This window comes from Sphaeramia orbicularis, chromosome 7, assembly GCF_902148855.1.
Source record: "Sphaeramia orbicularis chromosome 7, fSphaOr1.1, whole genome shotgun sequence".
Taxonomy (NCBI): Eukaryota; Metazoa; Chordata; class Actinopteri; order Kurtiformes; family Apogonidae; genus Sphaeramia; species Sphaeramia orbicularis.
Window position 1 is genome coordinate 48,425,888 of NC_043963.1, and position 24,471 is coordinate 48,450,358.

A 24,471-nucleotide genomic window follows, 5' to 3' on the forward strand; every position below is an offset into this window, starting at 1 on the left:
AAATGAGGTGAGAATGACTCCTGAGAGAAGTTCAGTGTACAGGGTGGGGAAGCAAAATTTACAATATTTTGAGGCAGGGATTGAAAGACAGTGTATGACCAATTAGTTTATTGAAAGTCATGAGAATTTATTTGCTACAAGAAAATTTACATAATAGAAAATGTTTTTATTCTATGTGTCCTCCTTCTTTCTCAATAACTGCCTTCACACGCTTCCTGAAACTTGCGCAAGTGTTCCTCAAATATTCGGGTGACAACTTCTCCCATTCTTCTTTAATAGTATCTTCCAGACTTTCTCGTAATAGTTTTGCTCATAGTCATTCTCTTCTTTCCATTATAAACAGTCTTTATGGACACTCCAACTATTTTTGAAATCTCCTGTGGTGTGACGAGTGCATTCAGCAAATCACACACTCTTTGACGTTTGTTTTCCTGATTACTCATATGGGCAAAAGTTTCTGAAAAGGTATGGATAATAGTGTTAGGTATGATTATGACATCAATATATGTTTGGTTTCAAAACAATTGACGTAGTGCCTGCTGAGAAAAAACAACTAAATGTTCATTGTAAATTTTGCTTCCCCACCCTGTAAGTGGATAGAAGTTCAATGTAAGCGGATAGGAGAGAAGCATTTCTGAAGCAGCATTTATGGCCATCAGTGGTATTAACATTGTTGAAGACTGGGTTTATGTCATGCCCCTCACCATAAAGAGAGACACTGTACATCTCTTTATGATTACAACCTGTGATGTACAAAAAAAATGACGAAGGGCAAATTTAGATCAGATTTTCTAAACGTCATTAAAATCAGTGCTGAAACCATTAAGGTCAAGATGGCAGAGTCAGGGACACACTCTGCATGTGTTTAACCTTTTTCTGCAGTCTCACATTGACCGGGTGAGGCTCTTCAAATGAGAGAGGGCTCAGCGGTGTGGCCTGATGCAAAGGATGAAGCCACATATTAAAAAACCCACACAGGCAGGACACAGACTGCTATTCCTGTCATAGACTCAGACATTTGCATTACCCTTTAAGACTCACAACTATTTTTGTCACAACTTCCAAGTGATTTATTTTTCTTTCTCGAGCAATTTTTCACCATTTATTATATTATCCTCTGTATTTTGCACTTTTCAATGAAAATCAGGTATTTTCCTTTATGTAATTTACTGATCATGTAGATGTTCACAAAATCTGATCTCACAAAAGGCTGATAGATCAAAAAAGAAAAAAAAAATTTCAACAAAATATATCTTTAACTCAGCATAAAAATAAGTATCTCCATTCAGTGTCATATATCAAGCTCCATGGGTTTTACTAGTAAATCAATGTTGTAGAAGATGATGTGTTTCCATGTTCACTACAGAGCCTCTGAACATCCAAATGGGTCTATCTGATGACCACGGAAAGATGTCAACCTGTATTTTACCTCAATTATTTACATGTATTGATAGGATTAATGAATCAACAAGTGTTAAACATTTTAAAACAGTAGATACTTTTGGTTGGTGGTGGATGTGTTGGGTCTCCATGGGTTAAAAACTATTTACTAAAAATAAATAAATAAATAAATCACATCAAGATCATACAAGGACAAGCTCACATAACATGAACATTAATATGTAGAATGTGTTCCCAAGGCTGACATGTATGATATGCACAGTGAAACTCAAAGGAAACGTAGATTACCTGGGCCTTTTCTTAATGCTTTGTTAATATGTAAAATTATGCACATAAAAGCAAGTGAAGGCACATATATATATATATATATATATATATATATATATATATATATAAAAATAAATATATACATATACATATGTATATGCCAAAACTGAGACTAAATTATGTTAGTAAGCAAAAACATGCTGTAGAAACGAGGACAAGCAAGGCATCCGTGTATGCAAATATGCAGAGACAAAAGCAACACATTTAGGATCACACACACACACACACACACACACACACACACAGGGCTGGAGTGTTGCCACGCCGCTGGCACAGCCGTGCGTGACGGATGGCTCTATCTACATTGCTACATGCCACTGAGAGCCAGAGGGGATGTGAACGGAGCCTCGTCCTCCAGCTTTATCCGACAATGATACAGGGAGGATGGATGTGACGGCGAGTAGAAAATAACACACCTGCTAGGTCTTTGAGAGCAGAAAACAAACACAGCAGGGACGGGAAATCTTTGCGATGGGAAGGAAGAGTGAATGACAGAATGTCTATGCGTCTCTCACAATGACAGTGTGAATCAATTACGACGCTACAGATAAAAGACATTTTTACTGCATTGTCTAAAGCAGCATTAGGGAAGTGCCTTAGTACAAAAGTTTATCTGAACCTTTTCTTTTGTTCAAATGGATACAGAAGAATGACATAATTCATAGCATTTCATTATATTCCAGCACAACTGCACTGGCAGACAAACAGCATGAGCCTGTTATCAAACAACAACCACAGCCAAAACAGCAGCGATTACACCGACATCCCCCTCGGAAACATTTGCTCTTTGCAGAAGCAGAAAGTGCTCAGGAACAGGATTTTAAGAAAGTGTCGATAAAATGCGCCTAGAGATTTATTTAGATGCAGGGGCCGGCGGTGTTGTATATGGCTGTATATTTCACTCTGAGGTGAAGGATAAGCCAGGGTAACCTGCACATCTGACAGGACACAATCACATCTGGTGGTGCAAACAGCAGCTGAAAGGAAGCAGGCCAGCCTTGGACTTGTCATGCCAGAGCAGTGTGCACTGGGCTGCAGTAGTTCGGCTCCTACTGTGCATTTAAAGAGCTTTGAGGCTTGTGGATTAGTTTAGCTTCAACTCGAAGCACAAGAAATATTGAGGTCAGAATAGTATAACTAGCTGCAAGACTTTATGAAAGAAGTGGACGCAGTAACCTTGAAGTCGCCCATTGGTATTGAAGCCCTGAATTTAGCATTTAGACATTTCCATTTGCAGAAGGGACTATAATGGGACTAGAAATTGGAGCTGGGGATGAGGAAGAGATCAAACTCCTCATGGTAAAGCTAACTTGATGAAAACACCTGCAACGCTGGAAGTCAAATGTCCATTACTTGCAGAACACCAGCAGATACACCAGTGTCTGACAGTAATGCTAAAGGGGTTGATATGTAATATTTCTACTTTCAAATATTATGAAATGTCCTAAAAAAATTAATAATTAGTGTTTTGAATAAACAGCTCTAACATTATGCCAAAGATGCAAATGCATTCCAACACATTATCTCTGTAGAGCTATAGCTTAGCTCTAGTTTTGGAAAGAAAACTCACTTTACATGTAAATATTTCACCTGGTCTTGAAGGTAAAAACATTGCATGTTCCATAAAGCAATAATATTCTGTCTACAGCAGTGGGAAGTCTAGAACCAGAATATAACCACAGCTGCAAAAATCACCAAAGAATTACCATTACATCTCTACAGAGTGTATGTACAGTGTTCTACAGACTGAATTAAGAGTGAATTCCATTGTTTACACAAATCTGCTTGGTGGAATCATCACATTTTTTCCTTCAAACAAAAACTCATAGATTCACTCAAAATAACACTGTGTCTAACAAACATCAGATGCTATATCAGTTGATAGTTTAGATAATAGCTCTGTTAGCTTAGCTCTGTTTTTAGACACAAAACAGCCACAGTAAAAACACAAATCACCTGTGTTTTCTGTACAGTTTGTGTTATCAATAGCTGCACTAAAGATCTATTTGGAATCGAACAAACAAGGTCAGAACTGTCAGTTTAGTCTGAACAGTGGATCAACAAATGGCAGCTTAGCAGAGATAAGAACATCCCATAATAATTGTATACCTTCAAAAGCCTCAGAATCAAACTCACCCATGTAGAACAATCACCATCAAACTCCATTCTTTTCATTTAGAGCTGTGTCCAATGGAGAAAACAACAACAGTGCTTCCAGCTTTTATCACTTTGACTCTAAAAGTGTTTCTTTTGGTGCTTTAAGGCAGACATGGTTCGGATTCTGTTCTGGACTCTCAGAACCTTGGTGCTTTACAATGAATCACACTATGTTCACATTGGTTTTAAAAAGGAACCAAAGTGGGAAGATGTTTCTTTGCGTTTCTCATTTGTCTTCATAACCTAGAATATGACACGCCCACTGATGATGTCACGGTTTACAAGGAACCAACTTCTTTTTGTTTTCAGTTGAGAAATAACTTTTAAGGTTCTGAACCTATTTTTTTCAGGTTCTGAATGTGTCAGTTGGTTCAAATTTGGGTTCTGGAGCCAGAACCAGTGCAGACCCCTGCAAGTATAAAAGCCATATGAGTGGTTCTCATCCCATCTTGTCACTTTCTGACTCTGACACTTTGGTCAAAGGCCCTGTGGCGTTAGTTTTCATCATCATGGGAAACTGATGGGGTGACTCACTACTCCCTCTAGTGGTCACATAAATCTGTCAGTATGAATACATTCAGTTCATATCTCTACAATCCAATACACTGTTATTTCTGACAGAACTTCATAGCTCTTTACCCTCAACATTCTAATGATACTGTTCTGTCCTCAGATGTTCAGTTAAATAAGTTACATGCAAATCATTTAAAATGTTTGATAAATAATAATTCATGTAGTGGCAAAATAAATTACAGCTGAAGTTTGAAGCCTAGAAATTGATTAATTACACTGACCTATTTTTTTTTAAATGATTTAAGAGTTGCGCTATGTATTATGGGTTAGAGCAGTGTTTTTCAACCTTGGGGTTGGGACCCCACATGGGGTCACCTGGAATTCAAATGGGGTCGCCTGAAATTTCTAGTAATTGATAAAAATAAAAATAAAAACTCACTAATAAAAAATATGAGGTGAATTGAGAGATACAATCACAATCCATAAAAGACATGACAAACTCTGAAGCTGAAAGTGAAGCACTGTGATACTGTTTATCTTTCAAATGTTCATTGTGGTCAGTTTCAGATGCTGCAGGTCTTTCATAATTCATAATTTGAGTTATTGTTTGTTCAGTATTAATTGTCAGCCTTGTAAATCCAAGCCGGACTGACTGTACATATCCTGACCAAGGAAAATAAAATTCTACCTTTGTGCAGTAATCTACACCTGGCTTTTCTGCCTCCGTCCATAAAAAATATACATTATATAGCCTAAATGTCACCTAAAATTAACGTTCATTTGCAACATAGTATAGCAAACTATTACATGATCCAAGACAAATTAATTTTAGCCAAAAAAAAAAAAAATCTCTGTTTTGAATGTCTGGGGTCGCCAGAAATTTGTGGCATTAAAATGGGGTCACGAGCCAAAAAAAAGTTGGGAACCACTGGGTTAGAGCCTAAACAGTAAAGCACATGGTGAGAGATACAGATGTGTTCACAGGTGAAGCTTGTTAACTTCTCCAACACCCTTGAAAGCAATGGCTCTAAGTTTGGTTGTTTAATGCTGGAAATACGATGTTTGAGAGACTTAAGCTCACTTTGTTTGGTAGTAGTTCATAGCATTCATAACACATTAGTTTTATGCTAATGAGTTAACAATCTATGCTGGTATGTTTGAATGTCTTCATTAGCATATCTATAACGTTTCACAATTTATGAATGATCGTATTAGCATATTAATGAAGTAAGATATTTATATTCTTACATATAATGATGTACATGCATTTCTGTTAGCTGAAAGAGGCTTTTCTTTTTCTTTGTTTTGTATAATTTCACTCATACGTTTTCACCTGTCACATGAAGACTCCTGGTTCCTGGAGTTTGGCTGTTTAACTGTGTCAACATACTGGTTAGATAAAACACGTAGCGATAACAGTTCTTTTAGGTCATTTAAAATATTTGAAAGCAGAAATACTACATGTAGTCCTTTCAAAAACAGGGCATTCTATAAAATGTCTCTTCTTGATATTAAATCCAGTACTCACCTCTCATGACGTGGCGGACCACTTTGACCGACCCCCCCCTCAGGTTGAGAATCTGATGGACCCTCTGTCGGAGCTAAAGGGAGGACAGGGTGTCTAGTTAAGTGGAATCATGGCAGCTATCAAATAAACATTTACAACTATGGACATTGACAATGGGATTCACGTTTTTATTTGTTGAAGAACATAAATGATTCAGGGGTAAATCTCAGCTTTTACTGACACAGAGGAATAAAGTCATGTGACGAAAGTCCAGTTCTATGAATATACAGGGGTTGGACAAAATAATGGAAACACCTAACATTGTGGCATCATAGAAGGTGCTTCCATTATTTTGTCCAACCCCTGTATGTATAGCCTCTTCTCTCACTGTATTGTTGAATAAAAACAGTGACTGTGGCAAATCTAAGCAGCAATATGGCCTGAAGGTGCTTTACAATGACCATTAGGGATGTACTGATCCAATATTTTGAGCTTTGATACCAATCCAATACCAGGACTGCCGATCTCTGCCAATACCGACTGATACCACTGTTAAATTCACTTTTATTACGCAGAGTGAGAAAGAAACTGGGAATTAATTAAGGTAATATTAGTCACTTTTCACTCTAGATCCTCAAGTAAGAAATACATGTAAAGAGTCTAACTTGTCACTCATTGTTTTAAAAAACATGTGTGCCAATCATTGTATCAAAATCAGTCAAGACAAAAAGAAATGACAAGGAAAATATGTTTTTTTAATTGAGGCACCCAACTGGTCAGGAAATATAAAGCCTGTACTTAAAAACATCAAATGAGAAAATGTAAACATACACATGTGGGTAGTAGTGTAGAGTTAATCATAAAACGTATTTTCCTTCTCAGTTAACCAGAGGTAAACTGCTTGGGCCCATGAGCTTTAGTTTTGCTATACTAGCTGTACTCTTTGACGTGACGCTTCTGTAAATGCTAAATAAGGTTAGTTGTGTTGTACTTGGCAATGTTGCCGCTGCCTCTTGGAACAAATGCTTTACAGATGCTGCAAGTAGCAGTAGAAGTTGTTGGTATGACAAGTGTAAAATACTGTCACACTGCCGACCCTTTGCTGTTAGCTGCCTCTATGCTAAATTATTGTTACTTTTCATTTCCCACAATCAAAGATCTCTGCCACAATGAATAACTCAGCCATCGCACTGACAGTGGTGTCACAAAGTGTGCAACACAGATCAGCAAAGTAATGCGATGAATAAAATAATCACTTTGGATTGGTCGTATGGACCGGAACTTTTTTACCGATATCCGATCCAGCGTTTTGTGTCTGGATCGGACCAATATCCGATACCAGTATCGGATCGGTACATTACTAATGACCATGTAGTGGATGAGGTTAGAGATCTTACACACAACTATAAATCAACACCTGCAGCATAGATGACAGCAGCAGTAACAGCCAGAGCCTACCTATTACTCAGTCTGAATCTGAGAGGAAACTACTACAAGTGTGTATGTGTGTACCTGTGGTATCCCTGAGTTGCTGATCTCCACCATAATGTAACAGATCAACTGAAGGACAAATAGTCCGGCGTCCAGACGGCGAAGGTAGAACTCATCCTCCATGCTGTCATCCAGGATCTCCCCACGCCGAACCATCTCCTACACACAGACACACAAAAAGGTAAAACACATTTGTAAAGCCAGAACATGACGTTTTTATGCATGGCAAGGCCAGATAAAACTGCAGCTCTGTTTGTTAAGAGGGGAATTTATTCTCTGCAACTCGGGAACTGATTCAACAAACACTAAAAATCAGACACTTACTTTAATTTAGGTGTTGTTTTTCAGCTTTTCCACAAATCCATTTTCTCCATTGACCAGACACACAAATCAATTGATTTTGCGGCTAAGCACCAAGAGGAGGGGGTGGGGAGGGGTTGTGTCCTCCACTGCTGGTGCTCCCACACCAGCACATATATACAAACGCTTGCTTAGTTATCCATCTTAACAACCCTGTCAGTATGCCAATAAGGCCACGCTGCCAATATGCACACAGAACACATTAATCATCATTAGAGATCAAGAGCCAGACCTGAGGGGGAGAAGCAAATCTGGACTGGAATTCATCGGAGAGATTCAGAGGCTCAGATGTTCAGATGTTGGAACCTCTGTGGAAACACTTGGACTTCTTTGAATGAGGAAAAACTTTGCATTAAATATGTAGTTTGTGGGTCTACTTGTCTCCTGTGGCTTTTCTGGTCATTTTCAGACGTTTTAGGTGGTATAAAGTGCAATGAGGAACTATGTTTTTTAAAATTCTAGCATTAAAAAACACTATATATTTTTAAGCATTTCATTTTTGAGTTCCCTGCCAATGAGGACCTTTATCACAACTGGTTGAACTCTGAGAACTCTGGATTTTTTGCTTTTTCATCTGAATCACTGAACAACTTGAAAAATCTGCTACATCTACCTTTTTTTTTTTTTTTTAAGGTAAAGAGGGTAATGCTTCGTCTGTGTTCCAATGATGGGGCAACTACTAATTTAAAGACGGAAGCCAACAGAAAACTACTTTACATTGTTCTGCCACAGACTCTGGTTTCAAAAATTCTATTCTCCTATTCAGGAAACACCAGCTTTTCTTTTAACTTGCTATCATTTCTTTCCAGGAGTCACTACAGCACCTATTGCTTTATTTGGGGTCTTATACTAATACTTTTTTTTTTTTCATTTAGTTTAATTATTTTTAAAATTTCATTTAGTTAATTTTATTTTAGGGTGTCATTTTGTGGGTATTGATGGTCAGGTATTTAACTAAAACCCAACAGAATGTGATGTGAATGTGTTTTTACTCTTAAGACTGTGTGTAATGTTTGCATGCTTATACCTTTAAATGACATAGAACTACAAATACAGTGTTTAGAGTGAAGAGTTCTGGGCCCGTATTCCTAAAAATTCATAGCGCAAAGAGTTGCTCCCAGTGGCCAAATTCTAAGAAAATTCTTAGAATCATGATGTTTTCTTAGAATTTCCCCTAAAAATGAAGAGTAGATCCTAGTAAAGATAAAAGCTATTCCTAAAGAATCCTAGCCCTTAAGAGAGCTCCTAAGGTGAGATCTGTTAAGAGCAGGGAAGAGGACTTTTAAGGGGCTCGGGAGTTCCTTAAGCAGAGGACAAAATGGCCGACAGAAGAGGCAGGAGGGATATTCTCCAAAAACTGGATGACAGTGAATTAATTAAACGCTACAGATTGGATCGTGCAGGAATCATGTTTGCGGTTGATCTCATTAGAGATGCACTTACTTCTCCAACCCAACACCTCAATGCAATACCATCCGAAATGAAAATTATCACAACACTGAGGTATTTGGCAACAGGGATAATGCAACAATGCAGCAGTGATGACTTGGGTCTGTCACAACCCTCCATCAGCAGGGTCATCAAGCAAACACTGACAGCATTGTCACAACCTCATATTGTGAGACAATTTGCTTCATTTCCACTGGATGCCCAGACTTTACAAGCTCACAAAAGGGTATTTATGGACATCGCAGGATTCCCCGGTGTTGTGGGTGTAATCGATGGTCCCAGTACCAAAATTGAGTTGAAATTTTGAAAGTTGAAAGTGCAAAAATTGCCAGCATGCCAATTAATATGAGCAAATAAATATAACTATCACTATGTGAATACTGTGCAAGTGGGCCTGAGTTTTTTCACACATTTTGTAGGATAATTTTAAAGGACAGCTTACTATTCATTTAACAGATATTTTCTTTTATGTGAAATATTATTTACAATTACAGAGTCTTCATAAGATTAGATTCTATGATTAAGTTTATTGATTTGAGGGTCCATCCCTTGCCCATTATCACCAAAAGTTTTTTTGTTTTTTTTTCTAGCTTTTAGGATCAACCAATCACAGCTTTTGGAATGATGACTCATACCTAGCAACGGGGTCAACCACATCTCCTCACTAAGATAGGAATTTCTGTCCATTCCTTGCTCAGAGTTACGGAATCACTCCTATGCTAAGACTCCTTGCTAGGAATTTTTAGGTTTTAGCTCTCTGAGAGGATTCTCAGAATCTTTAGGAATACGGGCCCTGATGTTATGGCCGAAATGTGCACTGAATTTATTCACCGCCAGGGCTGACTTTCACTTTGACCACTAGAGGGATTAGTGAGTCATTCTGCTGGTCTCCCATTGTGACAAAATCTAACACTAAGGTTGATTAGAGAATGAGAACCAGTAGAGTCAAAGAAAGTGACTCTGATAAAACCTAGATGCATTGTTTTCTCCACTAGACACAGCTCTAAATGAAAAGAATGGAGTTTGATGATGAAATCACAGCGTTTGCTCTACACGGGTGAGTTTGATTCTGAGGCTTATGAAGGTAGACGGTTATTATGGGATGTTCTTATCTTTGCTGAGTTGCTGTTGATCCATGGTTCAGTCTAAACTGTGACAGTTCTGACCTTGTTTGTTTGGAGGTGATTTGTGGATTTACTGTGGCTGTTTTCTGTCTTAAAAACAGAGCTGAGCTAACAGAGCTATAATGTAAACTATCAGCTGATCCACGTGAAGATTATAACATACATCATAATACACATGATGATGATACATAATATTGACTACCTATGAGTTTGTGTTTGAAGAAAAAAATGTGACGATTCCACAATGCAGATGTCTGTAAACAATGGAATCCACACTTCATTCAGAGAGTGATACAGTCAGCAAAGATGTAGTAATAACTCTTTGGTGATTTTTACAGCTGTGTGTGTGTTCCGGTTCTAGACTTCCCACTAATGTTGACAGAGATAACTTATGTGGTTTTAAATGCAAGACCTGGTGAAATGTTTACATATAAAGTGAGTATTAAATAGTTTATGGCCAATAATTGGTCGTTTCCTGATAATTTCATTCATTTTATCTTTTTTTTTAATAAAAAAAGGATTTATTTATTTTATCTTAACACATAAGAAAAAGGTGAAATATTTGTCAAAATGTGAATGTGAGACAAGATATCTCATGGCTGATAATCCATATCCTTCCAGCAAGATAAAACATACAATCCAGCCACTTCCTCCACATGTTTTCACAGTGGTTGTGTATTGGAGTCTGCATTAGTAAAAAGCTGTTCATATGCACTGTGTTTGATTAATGTATACATTCAGGCTGAATCTCTATCTATTCAGTCTTGGAGATGATAGCTCTGCATTAAAAACACACTGCACTACACTATGTGACAGTAAATCAACAAAAAGGGCAACATTTCAAAGTGTTCCTAATGAAAACAAATAGCTTACAGCGTGGAGCTAAAGGCTACCACGCATGACATTTACATCCCAATGATCTAATCTGAGAGAAAATTAAAACTTCCAAAAGGCCTTGTCCTTAAAGATCAATTAGACTGTAACATCCAATTATAGCTGCTAAGTTCAACTCATTAACATGCCTCAATCGAAGGGGGCCTCTTGAGGTTTACAGTAAAAAAAACTATTCTAGGAAAACTGCCTAAGCTGCAGGTTGCAGAGCAGGGACACAAAACAACATATTCATTTATTTGACAGGGCCTTTAAAATCAAGGCAACTTTCATCTAGAGTAAAAAAAAAAGACAAGCAGATATAAACTACTGTACAGAGTCAGCTCTGTCCTGTTAACCCATAAAACCCATCCACCACTGGCCAAAAAGATCTACTGATGTAATATGTTTAATATCTGATGATCCACTAGTCCTATCAATATATGTAAATAATTGGTGTAAAATGCAGTTTGTCATTATTTCATGGTCATCAGATATGACCCATTTGGACGTTCAGAGGCTCCATAGTGAACGTGGAAACACCATCATTTACTACGACAGTGTTTCACCAGTAGAACCCATGGAGTTGGATCAGCGACAGTGGATGGAAACACAAAGACACATCTTAGCTGAAAAAGTCCCTTTTTCTTCAGTTTTCTCTGTTTCTGATATAATAACCATCAATTTTAATCTGAGTTTTCATGAACATCTACATGATCATTAAACTAAATATAAGAACCTACCTGATCTACAGTTAAAAATCCAAAATGCAGAGGATAAGATTATAATAACTGGTGATAAATAATTTTTAGAAAGATTAGATTTAGAGCAAAAATAATTTATAAGTTGACACAAAAGTAGTTCTGAATCTTTAAGGGTTAAAGATGGAAAACAATACGAATAATTAAAAACACAGAGCATTAATAAAGCCACTGAATGTAGGTCGTTTATCTTATCTCGTCTTCTGGGTTAAAAAAAAAAAAAAAAATGGCCCAGAATCCTGTGTTACTGCAAAGTGGAGAATTATGGCGTTGTAAAAGAGTCCCAAAGGTTGGCCTTGTTGCCGTCAACTAGCACTCCTGAACAAAGTGATGTGAAAGTAAACCAGAAAAAAAGATTGGCTCAGTTTCTAGGTCGACCTGACTTATCATTAGGAGGGGATACAGTCGCTTGAGGCAGTAGTAACACAAGTCAGACAAGCAGGATGTACACCGAGATAATTTAATGCATAGAAACCAGTGCAGACATACATACATAAATGCATGTATAAGAAGACATACAGCACTAGAGGGTTTCAGTAGCATCTATACACACACACACACACACACATACGTTCTCTCTTTGTATCGCATAGGAAGGTAAGCCTATTTCCTGTCATCCCCTTTACTGCTCTTGGTGACCGATGCAAAGTGAAGCTGGAGGCGTTCTCTGTAAAAGACTTGGACAACTCAATTATAACCACATGCCTCCATTTATAGTCATCGGCTGCATAAGGACGGGACCTCGGCTCACGGCGTGAAACAACACACACGGAGCTCAGTGGCAACAACGCACAAATACTGTACAGTCGATGGAGATGTGGTTCCGCTATCAGAAATTAATTCTGAGAGCAAGAGAAGGAGAAAAAGACTTGGGGAAATACAACTAATGAGGCTTTTTTTTTTCTTACGATTTAATCCTTTTGTACAACCCACGTCTGTGCCATGTAGAGGCTTAAAAATCCCTGATTAATCTGTCTACTGCACTTCTACAACTATGCTGCATGAATAAAGATTTAATTAGAGGAACAATGAAAAAAACATAACAGTCTCCTTGTGGATTTACCTGGTCAACCTTCAGGTGTTTGGGGGAAAATATGTTTGTGAAAATACTTGTGAATGGAGGAAAAATGTAAAAGAAAACAATGCAAGTGTCAGGATTTGGGTGATAATAGTAGGGTATTTTTTACCCTGCAGTCAGGGGTCATTTAGTTTGTGCATTACAATAAAGAAATTGCCAAAGTGGGAGAGGTAGTAAAATAACAGAGGAGGAACAGGAGATACTCTGCAGACAGTTTGAGCTTGACTGTGTCAGCTTTAAATGCTTCATCAGCAACACCTCGAAAAGCCATTGAGCCTAATAAATACCACGAACACATTCAGTGGAAATGCATCAGTGGTCCAGGCAGAGGAGGTCACAGGAAGAGCATTGATAAAGGATTAGAGATTAATCACAACAGAACTGCAACAATTAAAGAATTCATTAGACGAATAGGGAAATCAACAACTACAGCTCTGAAAACAAAGGAAAGTACTCTGCACATTCAGACCTGCTACAAAACCTCTGGAATGTGATCAAGAATGAGATGGATGGTCATCAGAGCCCCAAGCAGAGCTGAGCTGCTTGTATTTCAGCTCCAGGAGCAGCAGAAAGAAGTCAACGGTGATGTGAAAGACTGGTGGACAGCACGATAAGACACAGGAAAGCTGACTTACTGCACCAAACATCGATCTCAGTAATTACACATTAGTATTGTGTTACTTTAAAAACGTGTGTCTTCTATCCTCGGATCGAATGCCCCGTCCACACTAATGCAGATATTAAGGAAAACAGATACTTTTCTCCATGTTTGGGTTACTCGTCCACACATGAATGCCACTTTAAGAAAAAATAAAGTGACATTTTCAGACACTCCAGATTGTGTGTATCCATGCATTTTCTTCATCAATAGCGTTACATCCCATTTTGCTCAAGTCTGTTAAGTGTGTGACGAAGCTGCACCTGAAACATCAAATCCAGGTGTATAAATGTGTATGAGCTGCAGTAGATTGAGGTCAGCACCAATACCTTTGGAAGATGGACCGGGTCAGCGTTATGGACATCATGTAAGGAATTTTAGAGGTAAGTTAACTTTATAACTGAACCAGTAGTTGCTGTTTCACCTTCATGAAAACCTCTAAATCTGTTACATCCAACACAAACTATGCTTTGTCTGAGTTTGTGCCAGTTTGCAGTTATATTGGCATTATTGCATGAACAGAGTTAAAAATGATTTAAAAAACAAACAAACAAAAAAAAACAAATAAAGAAAAGCTCTGATTAGAAAATATCAGTGCTAGTGTGAACAAGGTATTAATCTGTCCACGTAGGTTTGTGACGTCACAATGACCTTCACCTTTAGACTTTGGCCACTAAAATCTAATCAGTTCTTCCTCAAGTCCAGGCAAATATTTGTGCTAAATTAGTTAAAAAGAACACAAACGTAGGCATTTAAAAAGTATTGCTCATAAGAACAGACACACATGAAGTAGCACGGATCCTGATCAAGTTCATATGACTGTTTTGGACAACAATTTTTGCAACAAAGCTTTACTCGACTATTATGGAGACAATAAGTAACAATGGACATTCTCATGGAGATGCACAGTGGATGCATGTAACAATAATAATTAAAAAAAGAAAAAGAAAAGTAAAGTAAAGCTTACTTTTATTCTCTGTTTGTTCTGACCATGAAGACTTTTGAGTTTAAAAACACATAACCATGTGATATCTCCGACTTTAACTTGGGCTTTACTTTTTTCTTTTTTTTTTTTTATCTCTATTGCCAAGTCCTACATTGCGATATATTGCCTGCGGTGGTGGGCTCTCAGGGCCAGCAAGGCCTTCTCTGCTGGCTTAAACATCATCAGAAACACTGACCTACATTTACGACCTAAATTCTAATATTTGTTCCATAAAATTGTATTAATTTATTCCCAATAGACGATTCTCTTCATTTCTTAGTGTTTCTCTCAGCTGCACTGCTCCCAGTATGTGTATGTGGATGCAATATTTTTTGTCCAATCAGATTTCAGTCTCTATGTGTTGCCATGGTTAATCTAATCTGCCCTGGGCCTTCAGACTGTGTAGTGAAGGCCTGTGTAACTTAGACTGTATAGTATCGGGAATGTTTTTTTAACCAATTAGATTTCAATTTCACCTCACAGGGTGTCATCAGCATTTATCCTTCCTCTGATTCGATGGTACGAGTAAAACTGTTATTTGATATAGCTTTGGCAATATTCTTTTTAATTCATGCCAAAAAAGGTAATTTTAGTTTAATTTATTTGAACTATTATTACATTTGAGGTACAAATTTTACATCCACAATGGCTGACGGAGGAGAGGAAAAGGATTTGGTCTTGGGCATACTTAAAAAAACACTGTCAATGTGGACTTTTCTAGAAAAGCTGGAGGAGAGGAGAGGAGAGGAGAGGAGAGGAGAGGAGAGGAGAGGAGAGGAGAGGAGAGGAGAGGAGAGGAGAGGAGAGGAGAGGAGAGGAGAGGAGAGGAGAGGAGAGGAGAGGAGAGGAGAGGAGAGGAGAGGAGAGGAGAGGAGAGGAGAACCCCAACGCTAGCTAGCTTGTCTAACAGACATTCTCTTCCCTCAAGAGAATAGAAACTTGTGCCAGGAATACGACTGGACAGAGGAGACACTCAGCCTTGGCCTCCACGGACATAAAAAAGGACTTATAGATGGAACTGAAACACACAGATCACCTCTATGACAGAGTCAGTGAAGTTTTCATGCACAAATAAAGGAGGCTGGATTTTGTAAAGAAATAATGAGCATCTCTGGTGAGTCGTCTATGATGTTTTTATTTTGTATGTTTTGTCATGTTATTAGATAAATATTAATTCCGAACTGCTCCAGATGATGTACATGGTACAGCTGTGGTTGTGGTGTAGAGGTTTAGAGTTGTCTTAACTGGGTTTCTTGCTTTAGTAATAATGGTATTCACCCTTAATACGGGAAATGTCTCTCTCTCTCTCTCTTTAATGCCACACCTTGTTATTTTTTTTTTTTTTTTTGTACAGTATTGATGGTTTCTATAATTGCGACATCATAGTGGCGGTATTAAGAGGTGGATTAAGTTGAGTATGTCCCCACTGAAGGCCCGGGTACAAAATGCACGGCCCACCACGATTGCCTGAAAGGTGAACCCTGTCTGAAAACACCCCCCCACCTGCCTAAAGCAAAATGTGGAGTAGTAAAAGTAGAAAAGAAAGAAAAACATTTTCAAATAAGGTCTTAGACCAGTCACCCCGGAGGGACCCCCAGCATAATGGAAAGGAGAAAAGATGTTCAACACACATGATGAATGAAGCTTCCCTTTGGATCAGTAAGGGGACTGGAAGGTTTTGAACGATGACAAGTGCATTAAATATTCATTATTGTGAGCAGTGGAAGTGGACATTTGGGATATTAAAACAGGGGCCGGAACAGGCAGCGTGGCAGTATTTATTACGGCAGCAGAGTTTTGTCCACTCGCGAGTTTTGACACTGCAGCCAATATCTTTTGTGTGGCAGCTCGGTCCCTCTGGCAAACACCGGACAGAAGAAAAGCGGGAGGGGGGAGAAGAATAACGTGTTGAAAGGAAGGATTGGACAAGTCAATTACTGCAACCTCAGGGGAGCCTGGCAGCCTGGCTACAGTACAGACAAAGTAATAAGCAGTGATTTTCAGTCGCAGTCCCTTTACTGTAACTCAGCTGCATTGGGTGTGTGACTAGTAGTGTATGATTTATGAAGGGCTGTGTGTCCAGACGAGAAACCATGCATGTGTGTTTGTGCCTGTGTATCATATATGTACAAAAATGCATGTCTAGGAAGAAAACCTTTATCTCAGTTTATGCTTGTGTGTGTGTGTTCTTCAGTATACAGTATGTGCATTTACTTTCGATGAGAACCTGTTTGTACTGCCTTGTGTAGAAGACAACGTATGTGTGTGTCTGTATGCGTGTTGTGTATCTGGCCTGGTTGTTATTCCGGTGCATTCGTTTCCACTTGGATGCGTAGATGCAGAATTAAAGTTGTCAGCACTTTGTACAAACCCACAGTGACTGGGTTTGCATGTGTGTGTTTGTGTGTGGATGTGTAGGACGTAATGCTCTTTAAGAGGCTTAAGCAAACAGCACAAAGAGAGAGGTTAGATACCCTCATTAAAAAACAGATACAGAGGTTGATAATGAGGTAAACTTTGAGGGGGGGGGAAAAGGGAAACTTTGTGTAAGTGTGAGACAAAATGCTGATTTCAAGTTATGATAATCTCCCCCCAGAAAAAAAAAAAAATTAAATAGTTTTGTGTTATGGGTGGACATCAGGCAAAACAACATCAGAACAAGCAGAAACCATGAACTTACAGCCAATAACACTACATGATACAATTAGAGTTCAAGTCAGTCCAAACATTAAAATGCTGACTGTTTGTGCAAACACATCAAAAAAGTCATTCTTCTATTGTCTTCCCATACGGCTGATAACAGACATCTGCTAACTTATGTTCATTAGACGTTAGAAAACATCTTAGACTATATCCACAAGTCATTGTGTTTTGGAGATAATGACAGAGTTTGCTGCAGATTACAGCAACACTCTAACCTTGTATTTGCATTTACAGTTGTAAAAGCTGAAAACACAAGATGCTGTTCATTATGTATTACAGTCACTGAGCCACAGAAATACAAAAGACACCAGGCAGGTAACATTTAGAGACGAAAGAATTAATCGACTGAAATCGATTAAAAAAAAGTATTCAATTACAATTTTCCTGAATTGCAGCTTTGTTTCCTTAATTCTGCTGCCACTAAACATTGGTTCCGTCTCTGTGTGTCACATGGATGCTTATTGTGAGGCACACCGGGTAGAAAATGTCAAAAATGTTGGACCACTTTAAAATGAATATGAAATAAATCCCTTCCAATGCATCCACTGTGGAACGGAGCACATTTATCACAAGAGCATGACTTTATTGCAGTGGAAACACCCAGTCTGTATTAGTCCTGAGAGCAGAGCCCACACTAGGTAATAATGTTAATAATGCTAATATGTTAGCATAATGAACGATCAGAACGTACGTAGCAATTGCTAAATATGTCATGAACTTTAGCTGAAGAAAAACTAAATGCTGCTGCATTACTTTAATTCATATTTTGCTGTAAATGATGGATCACACAATGCTTCTCATTTCACACACATTTCTATATAGATATTTTTACACATACTTTTATACTGTTGTTATTGTTATAATTTCTCTATGATATTTTTTATATATCCTTTTACTTTTATACTTTTTGTGGTTGTTGTTTCACCTGGTTCTAGAACAAACAAGTTGTTTGTCGTTTTCAGACATGTCTGTTTCACATTTTTACTATTTTTTTTGCCTATTCAAATAATAATTTAATGGGATCGTAGAAAATAATTGATAGATTAATCAATTACATAAATAATCGATAGCTGCAGCTCTGGTAACAAAACAAAGGAAAAGTGAAGAGAACTTTATGCACATATCCTTCATGGCTTTACAACCAGGTAAGAATCAATCGCATTGATTCTGAGGCACTGAAAGACAGAAGCAGAAAATGATTTACTATTCCATTCCACTAGATTAGAACTCTCCAAACCTGATAAAAAGCAGGAAAAGCAGATATTTGTTCCAATTTCCACTGCTGTCAACATGCTCATATTCCATAAGAACGCAGATGTGGTCTTTTACTCAAATGTTTACAGTTGAATTGTTTCCAAAAACATATTTTATTAAGTAATCTATTAAAGAATATGAATATATTTCTGGGAAAAAAAAGTTAATGATACCATAAGCTTAAACCAATAGATAAGTTTAGTCACAGCTGAATAGAGTTGGAAACCACAAACTGACAAACAAAACAATACAATCACAAAATATCCCTTATGACAATGATAGCACTGCAATACAGTGATTCTGTTGTACATATCATCTATGATACAAGATGCCTGTGGAACTGAGGAAGAAAAAATACCCCTGGTAACACAAAGGCAGGTGTTTTGTCTTTATTCACAACGCTGTGATGTCAGCTTCACAGAATGTAACAAATGAGATAAACAGATGTACAAATTAGAATTAATGCTCCTAATAAATATAGTTAAGACAAGCATTTTTACATATCTCATTATATTAAAGTTAAGGTGACCTTTTAGATACAAAATGCCATCACTTCATTCTATTATCAGTGTGTGTGAAATTGTGTCTTGATTAGTATCTGTGACTATTTGTACCATGAAAAAAAGTGTAGTTTGTTAGGTCACAGTGACCCTGATCTAATCAGCCTACTGAACATATAGATGTAGCCCCGTAAACTGCCTGCCACTGCAACAACAAACCTACAGCCCACCAAAGGGTCCAATCTGCCCAACAGGATGAATTTGTGAAATCTAAACATGACACTGACAATATTAACAATTAAGGATGTTAATCTCATTTCAGTTCAGGTTCCACATTCAGACCAATATGATCTTAAGTGGATCAGACCAGTAAAATAACACCATAATAACTTAAAAATAATGAAAAGCCAAAATTTTTCCTCTTTATTTTAATGTAAAAAAAAAAAAAAATTACATGAAAATGTTTATATTTACAAACTATCCTTTCACAAAAAAATGTGAATAAACTGAAAAGAACCTGAAATGTCTTAAGAGATGTGCACTTTTAGCAATATTCTGCTTCTTACCTCCGTCAGGAGGTATTGTGATCACTTTGCTTTGTGTGTTTGCGTGCGTTTGTTTGTTTCTTTGTTAGCAAGATAACTCAAAAAGTTATGGACGGATTTTCACGAAATTTTCAGGAAATGCTGATACTGGCACAAGGAAGAAATGATTGAATTTTGGTGGTAATTGGGGAGGGGGGGCAGATCTGTCTTGGCGGAGGTCTGCGCTCTCCGAGTGCTTTTCTTGTTACTAAATGTTTTGTGTATTTGTAGATCCCCCTCTGTAAGTTGTAATGCATGTGTAAATGATAAACTGAGACATAATATTGTTAAAACTGCACTTATTTTTTTTTCCAAAGAAATTACATTTTTTAAAAGGATAGTATGCAGATGTAAACATTTTCGGAATGTAGCTTTGCCTTTTTCAGTCTAAAACATAGACAAAAGTTTGTGAATAAGTTTGTGAGCTATCATTATTTATAGGTTATTATGGTATTATTTTACTGGTCCAGCCCATTTGAGATCATATGGAGCTGCATGTTTTATGACACTGTGGTGGCCTCTGCAGTACTCTTTGCCATTGTGTGCTGGGGAGCAGGTAGTACAGAGACAGGAAGAGACTGAATAAACTGGTTAAGAGAGCCGTCTCTGTCTTAGGCTGCCCGCTGGACTCCAACGAGGAGTTGGCGGAGAGAAGGATGTTGGCCAAGCTGACATCCATCGTGGACAACCCTCTCACCCCCTGCATCAAACTACAGAGGCCCTCAGTAGCTCCTTCAGCACCACACCTTTACATCCCCAGTGCACAAAGAAGTGATTCCGCAGGTCATTCCTCCCCAGTCATCAGACTATACAACAGTCCTCAGTAAACCCCCCACATCACTCCACATACATGTTCATCCACAATGTAAATAATATTTCATTTGAATTCTAATTCTATATTTATATAAAAATATATGCCATGGCTCAGAAGGTAGAGCGGGTCGTCCAAAAACCGAAAGGTTGGTGGTTCGAATACCGCTCTGTCCTATTCATGTGCCATTGTGTCCTTGGGCAAGACACTTCACCCACCTTGCCTCCGGTGTCACTCACACTGGTGTGTAAATGTTTGGTGATAGTCAGAGGGGCCGTTTGGTGCGAACTGGCAGCCACGCTTCCATCAGCTTGCCCCAGGGCAGCTGTGGCTACAAATGTAGTTTACCACCACCAGCATGTGAATGTGAGAGCGAATGAATAATGGATCAATAATGTAAAGTGCTTTGGGTGCCTTGAAAAGTGGTATAGAAATATAATTCATTATTATTATTAAATACCAAATTTCTTTCTTTACTCTCCGTTTTCATTTTTCACTTGTGGTTTTTCTATCTATTGTTTCTCTGCACTTGCTTGTTGTATGTTGCTGCTGTTAATTGTGAAACCGCCTCACGGTGGGATAAATAAAGTCACATCTTATTTTATCTTATCTTTTATGTGGCCACTGAACAAAAATGAGTTTGACGCCCCTGGTTTAGAGCCTTCATGTTTAATAAAAAATATCAATACTTGGCAGTAGCATGGTACAATATATCATATGTGTCATATGGTACAATATATTCCTGTATTTAAATTTTGTCCCATCCATCTAGTCTTGTATAATTCTGGGTGGCGTGTTAGAAACCTGTTCATTCCATGTTGGTTCCCCAGTCAGGCTGCAGTCTTTCTGTTGAGTTTCTCTGTTCTCTCCACCCTGTCCTCCTGTTTTCCCCTCCATCAAAAACAGGTACACCTATTAGACATACCTGCTACATATTATGCTCCTGTCTGTGCTCTTGACCAATGTACTAATGAAGATGGGATTGGTCTCTGAGTGTTGTAAGTGGCATATCACTGTGCCAATGCTGATTGCTAATGCTAATTCTAGTGTGGTAGTAGGTTGAGTAAAACGCAGAAACTAAAGTTCCTTACTAGTATGAAAGTATGTTAACCTACATTTTATATCCAGACCTTCATTCACACTTAATTTTCCTGGTGCCAGTGCTGTAAACGGGTCTGATACCCTCAACTATTGTTCTAGAAGATCGCTAATAGTTATCTAGGTTGTTATGGCCCTGTCACACTTAGGCAGTGCACACTACCATATTAAAATGTCTCTAAAATGCTGGCATAAGCTGAACTATCATGGTGGGTATTTTTTGGCGTAGACATAGCTTACATAGAATGTTTCAATAACTTATAGATAACACACCAACGAAAGCTCAGTGTGTTGTCCGTGTTGCAAATGATACAGTGTCAAATCAATGAGGTCATGCCGAAATTGGAGGACAGCTAGAAGGTATTCTGGTGCTGGATGCACCATCTGTTTTCTCACCACAGTGTGTTGAGGAGTACTGACGGGTTCCTTTTTATGTAACCTACCGGGCTCCGGACCCGTATATGGCTCTTTCATCCCTCTGCTGCGGCTCCCTGTGGCTTTCGAAAATTAATGAGTATTAAATTTAAATGTATTTTATTTTAGTTTGTTAGTTTTTTTAATGCAATTCTGAATTTGAAGATTATGGTAATATTAGGTATTACAGGTATTATCTCCTGTTGAACAACACAGTCCGGTCGCTGTCCAGAGGGGAGGTGCTAAAACGCTTTGCCGCGTGTCTGGAAGAAGTGAGAACACATCAAATACAGCTACATACGTAGATATGTGTTGGAGATAAGTTCAATATAAGTTACACATAGGTTCAAAGCACGTTACTCATTGGTTAGAAATAAGTTTTGGATACGCTAGACATTATCTTGGTGTATTTCGAGTTATGAGTAATTTACAAGTAATGTGTGTGAACGTGTCACAATTGTATAAGGGTCCTTCCATGAAACTGGGTTTATTTTGGTATCTGGCACTTCGCCAGCTTCTTAGATCCAAAAAGAAGAGAAATTTAGGCATATTTTTCCCCCAGGATGTACTAAAGGATGACCTCAGATAAATGCAAAAAAGATTATACATCCCGAAATTAACACATTTTTAATAAAATATTGGGGCCAAAAATAGGACCCAAATTGGGACAATCTATTCCAGACATGCAGGTTTTTCATGAATCGGCAGTCTCATTCGAGGTTTTGTGCATAACCTATCGTGTCCATTTGCGTTACATGTGGAACCTGCCCATTTAAACACATATAAATCACAAGTGATTTTGCAACAGTGGTCATTTTTGCGAAACACTCTGACTTACATATTTACTTTGATTCCCAAAAGGAATCTGTGTGAGAATAAAAAACTATTCCAAAAAATAGTAGCAAGTAATTTTAGTGTCCTTTTTATTGTGTTACATGCAGATTTTTGTATGTGCGCGTCAAATAAAAATGTGTGTCTGGAAAATAGTTTCTCTTTTATCTCAGTTTCAAACACAAAATTTCTCAACAACCTACCCTATACCAGCGTGCTTTGGCATGCTCTTAACTTACACAAAACTTACCAACAACTTATTCCAAAGTACAGGAGCGTATTCACCAAATTTGTTATACATCGGCACATGCTGGCTCTATCAACAAAGTGTGACAGGGCCTTTAAGCTAGTTTTTTAGCAGTGCTGAATGCAAGATGCTCCAGCAGTGCATAATAAAACAGGCTCAGAAGAGAGGTTGTTTCGGTGGGATGTGAACATGAGCATGTAGTCATATTGAAATGACAAAATCTCTACAACTAAGCAACACATATAAGATGTGTGTCTTTTTCAGAGGTTGTTGTTCTTGTATGCAGGGAGGGGGACTTTTAAAGGGGGGACTATTACACTGATGGTGAAATAAAGGAGGATACTAAAATCTTGCCATCGCTGTAGCAGTGCAATGGAAATATTCACCCTTATTCCAGCAGAGTTCTACCACAATCTTAGAGCTGATGAATTTAGTCCAACTGGTCATTCATCCTTTTCTACCCCACACAACTTTACAATCACCTGAAATTTGCATCACATGGAAAGTTTAGCAATTGCTGATCACTTTTATACAACAAATGAATCATCATCATATCTTATCATACCAATGCCGAATCCATTCCTGGGCAGGGCTATTTGCTTCCCAAAGGTCTTGGTCGGAGCAATGAGGGCCCAATGGGCACCAATGCATGATGTGTTCCATTGACTGGACAGCTGCACCACAGGGGCATTCAGGGCTGGTGGTGAATCCCCACTTGTGGCAGTTGTCATTAGTTCAGCCAAACTTTATTCTTGCCCTATTCAGTGCAACCCAATCCCTCCTGGAGAGGGATGTTCCACTGGGCAAGCTTTCTTGGATGCTTGGTACCACCTCATTTTGTGGCCGCTGGTCATTTTCGTACCACTTCTCAAGCCTGTACGGTGCTGCTCTGATAGTGATATCACAAGCAATCATAAACAAATGAATAGTGAGTAAAGAGGTTGTAAGTGAGACTAAATGACTCCGAACACTGATGTGTTCTTTTGCAGAATCCCAATCCTTAAAGCAACAAATGAATCAGTGAATGAAATTTCTGAAGGATGGGTGGAAAACAACAGAGGGTTGACAGTGAAACGAAAACAGACATAGAAAGTAATTATAATGTATAGAGGTGTGTGTGTGTGTGGGGGGGGATTTAAGAAAACACTTAAGAAGGCTAAATATATCACACCCAGGTGCAAAACCAATTTCAACTTAACACAGACTTTCTTTGAAAATGTCTACTGTCAGCAATGCTAAACCAGCCTATTTCTGCTGTACACTCCAGCTACACACACACATATACACACAACACAATGTACATCTGGGTTCTTAGGTCCTCCGAAAGTGCACTCAGGCATTTTACAGT

The 24,471-nt window shown here is 38.2% G+C and overlaps 1 protein-coding gene and 1 long non-coding RNA gene across 2 annotated transcripts in view; one reads left to right on the forward strand and one right to left on the reverse strand.

The window, feature by feature from the left end:
- ctnnbl1 (catenin, beta like 1) overlaps positions 1-24,471 on the reverse strand; it is a 111,837-nt gene that overhangs the window by 9,249 nt on the left and 78,117 nt on the right. Inside the window, exons 14-15 of the mRNA XM_030139487.1 lie at positions 7,418-7,555; positions 5,927-5,999 (exon numbers count right to left, since the gene is read on the reverse strand). Coding sequence (XP_029995347.1) covers positions 5,927-5,999; positions 7,418-7,555 — 211 coding nt within the window. The remainder of the gene's footprint in view (positions 1-5,926; positions 6,000-7,417; positions 7,556-24,471) is intronic.
- On the forward strand, positions 1,321-22,471 carry LOC115422878 (uncharacterized). Its single transcript, XR_003935885.1, has 3 exons — positions 1,321-1,330; positions 3,759-3,766; positions 22,351-22,471. It is a non-coding gene; the product is annotated as an uncharacterized LOC115422878 (long non-coding RNA).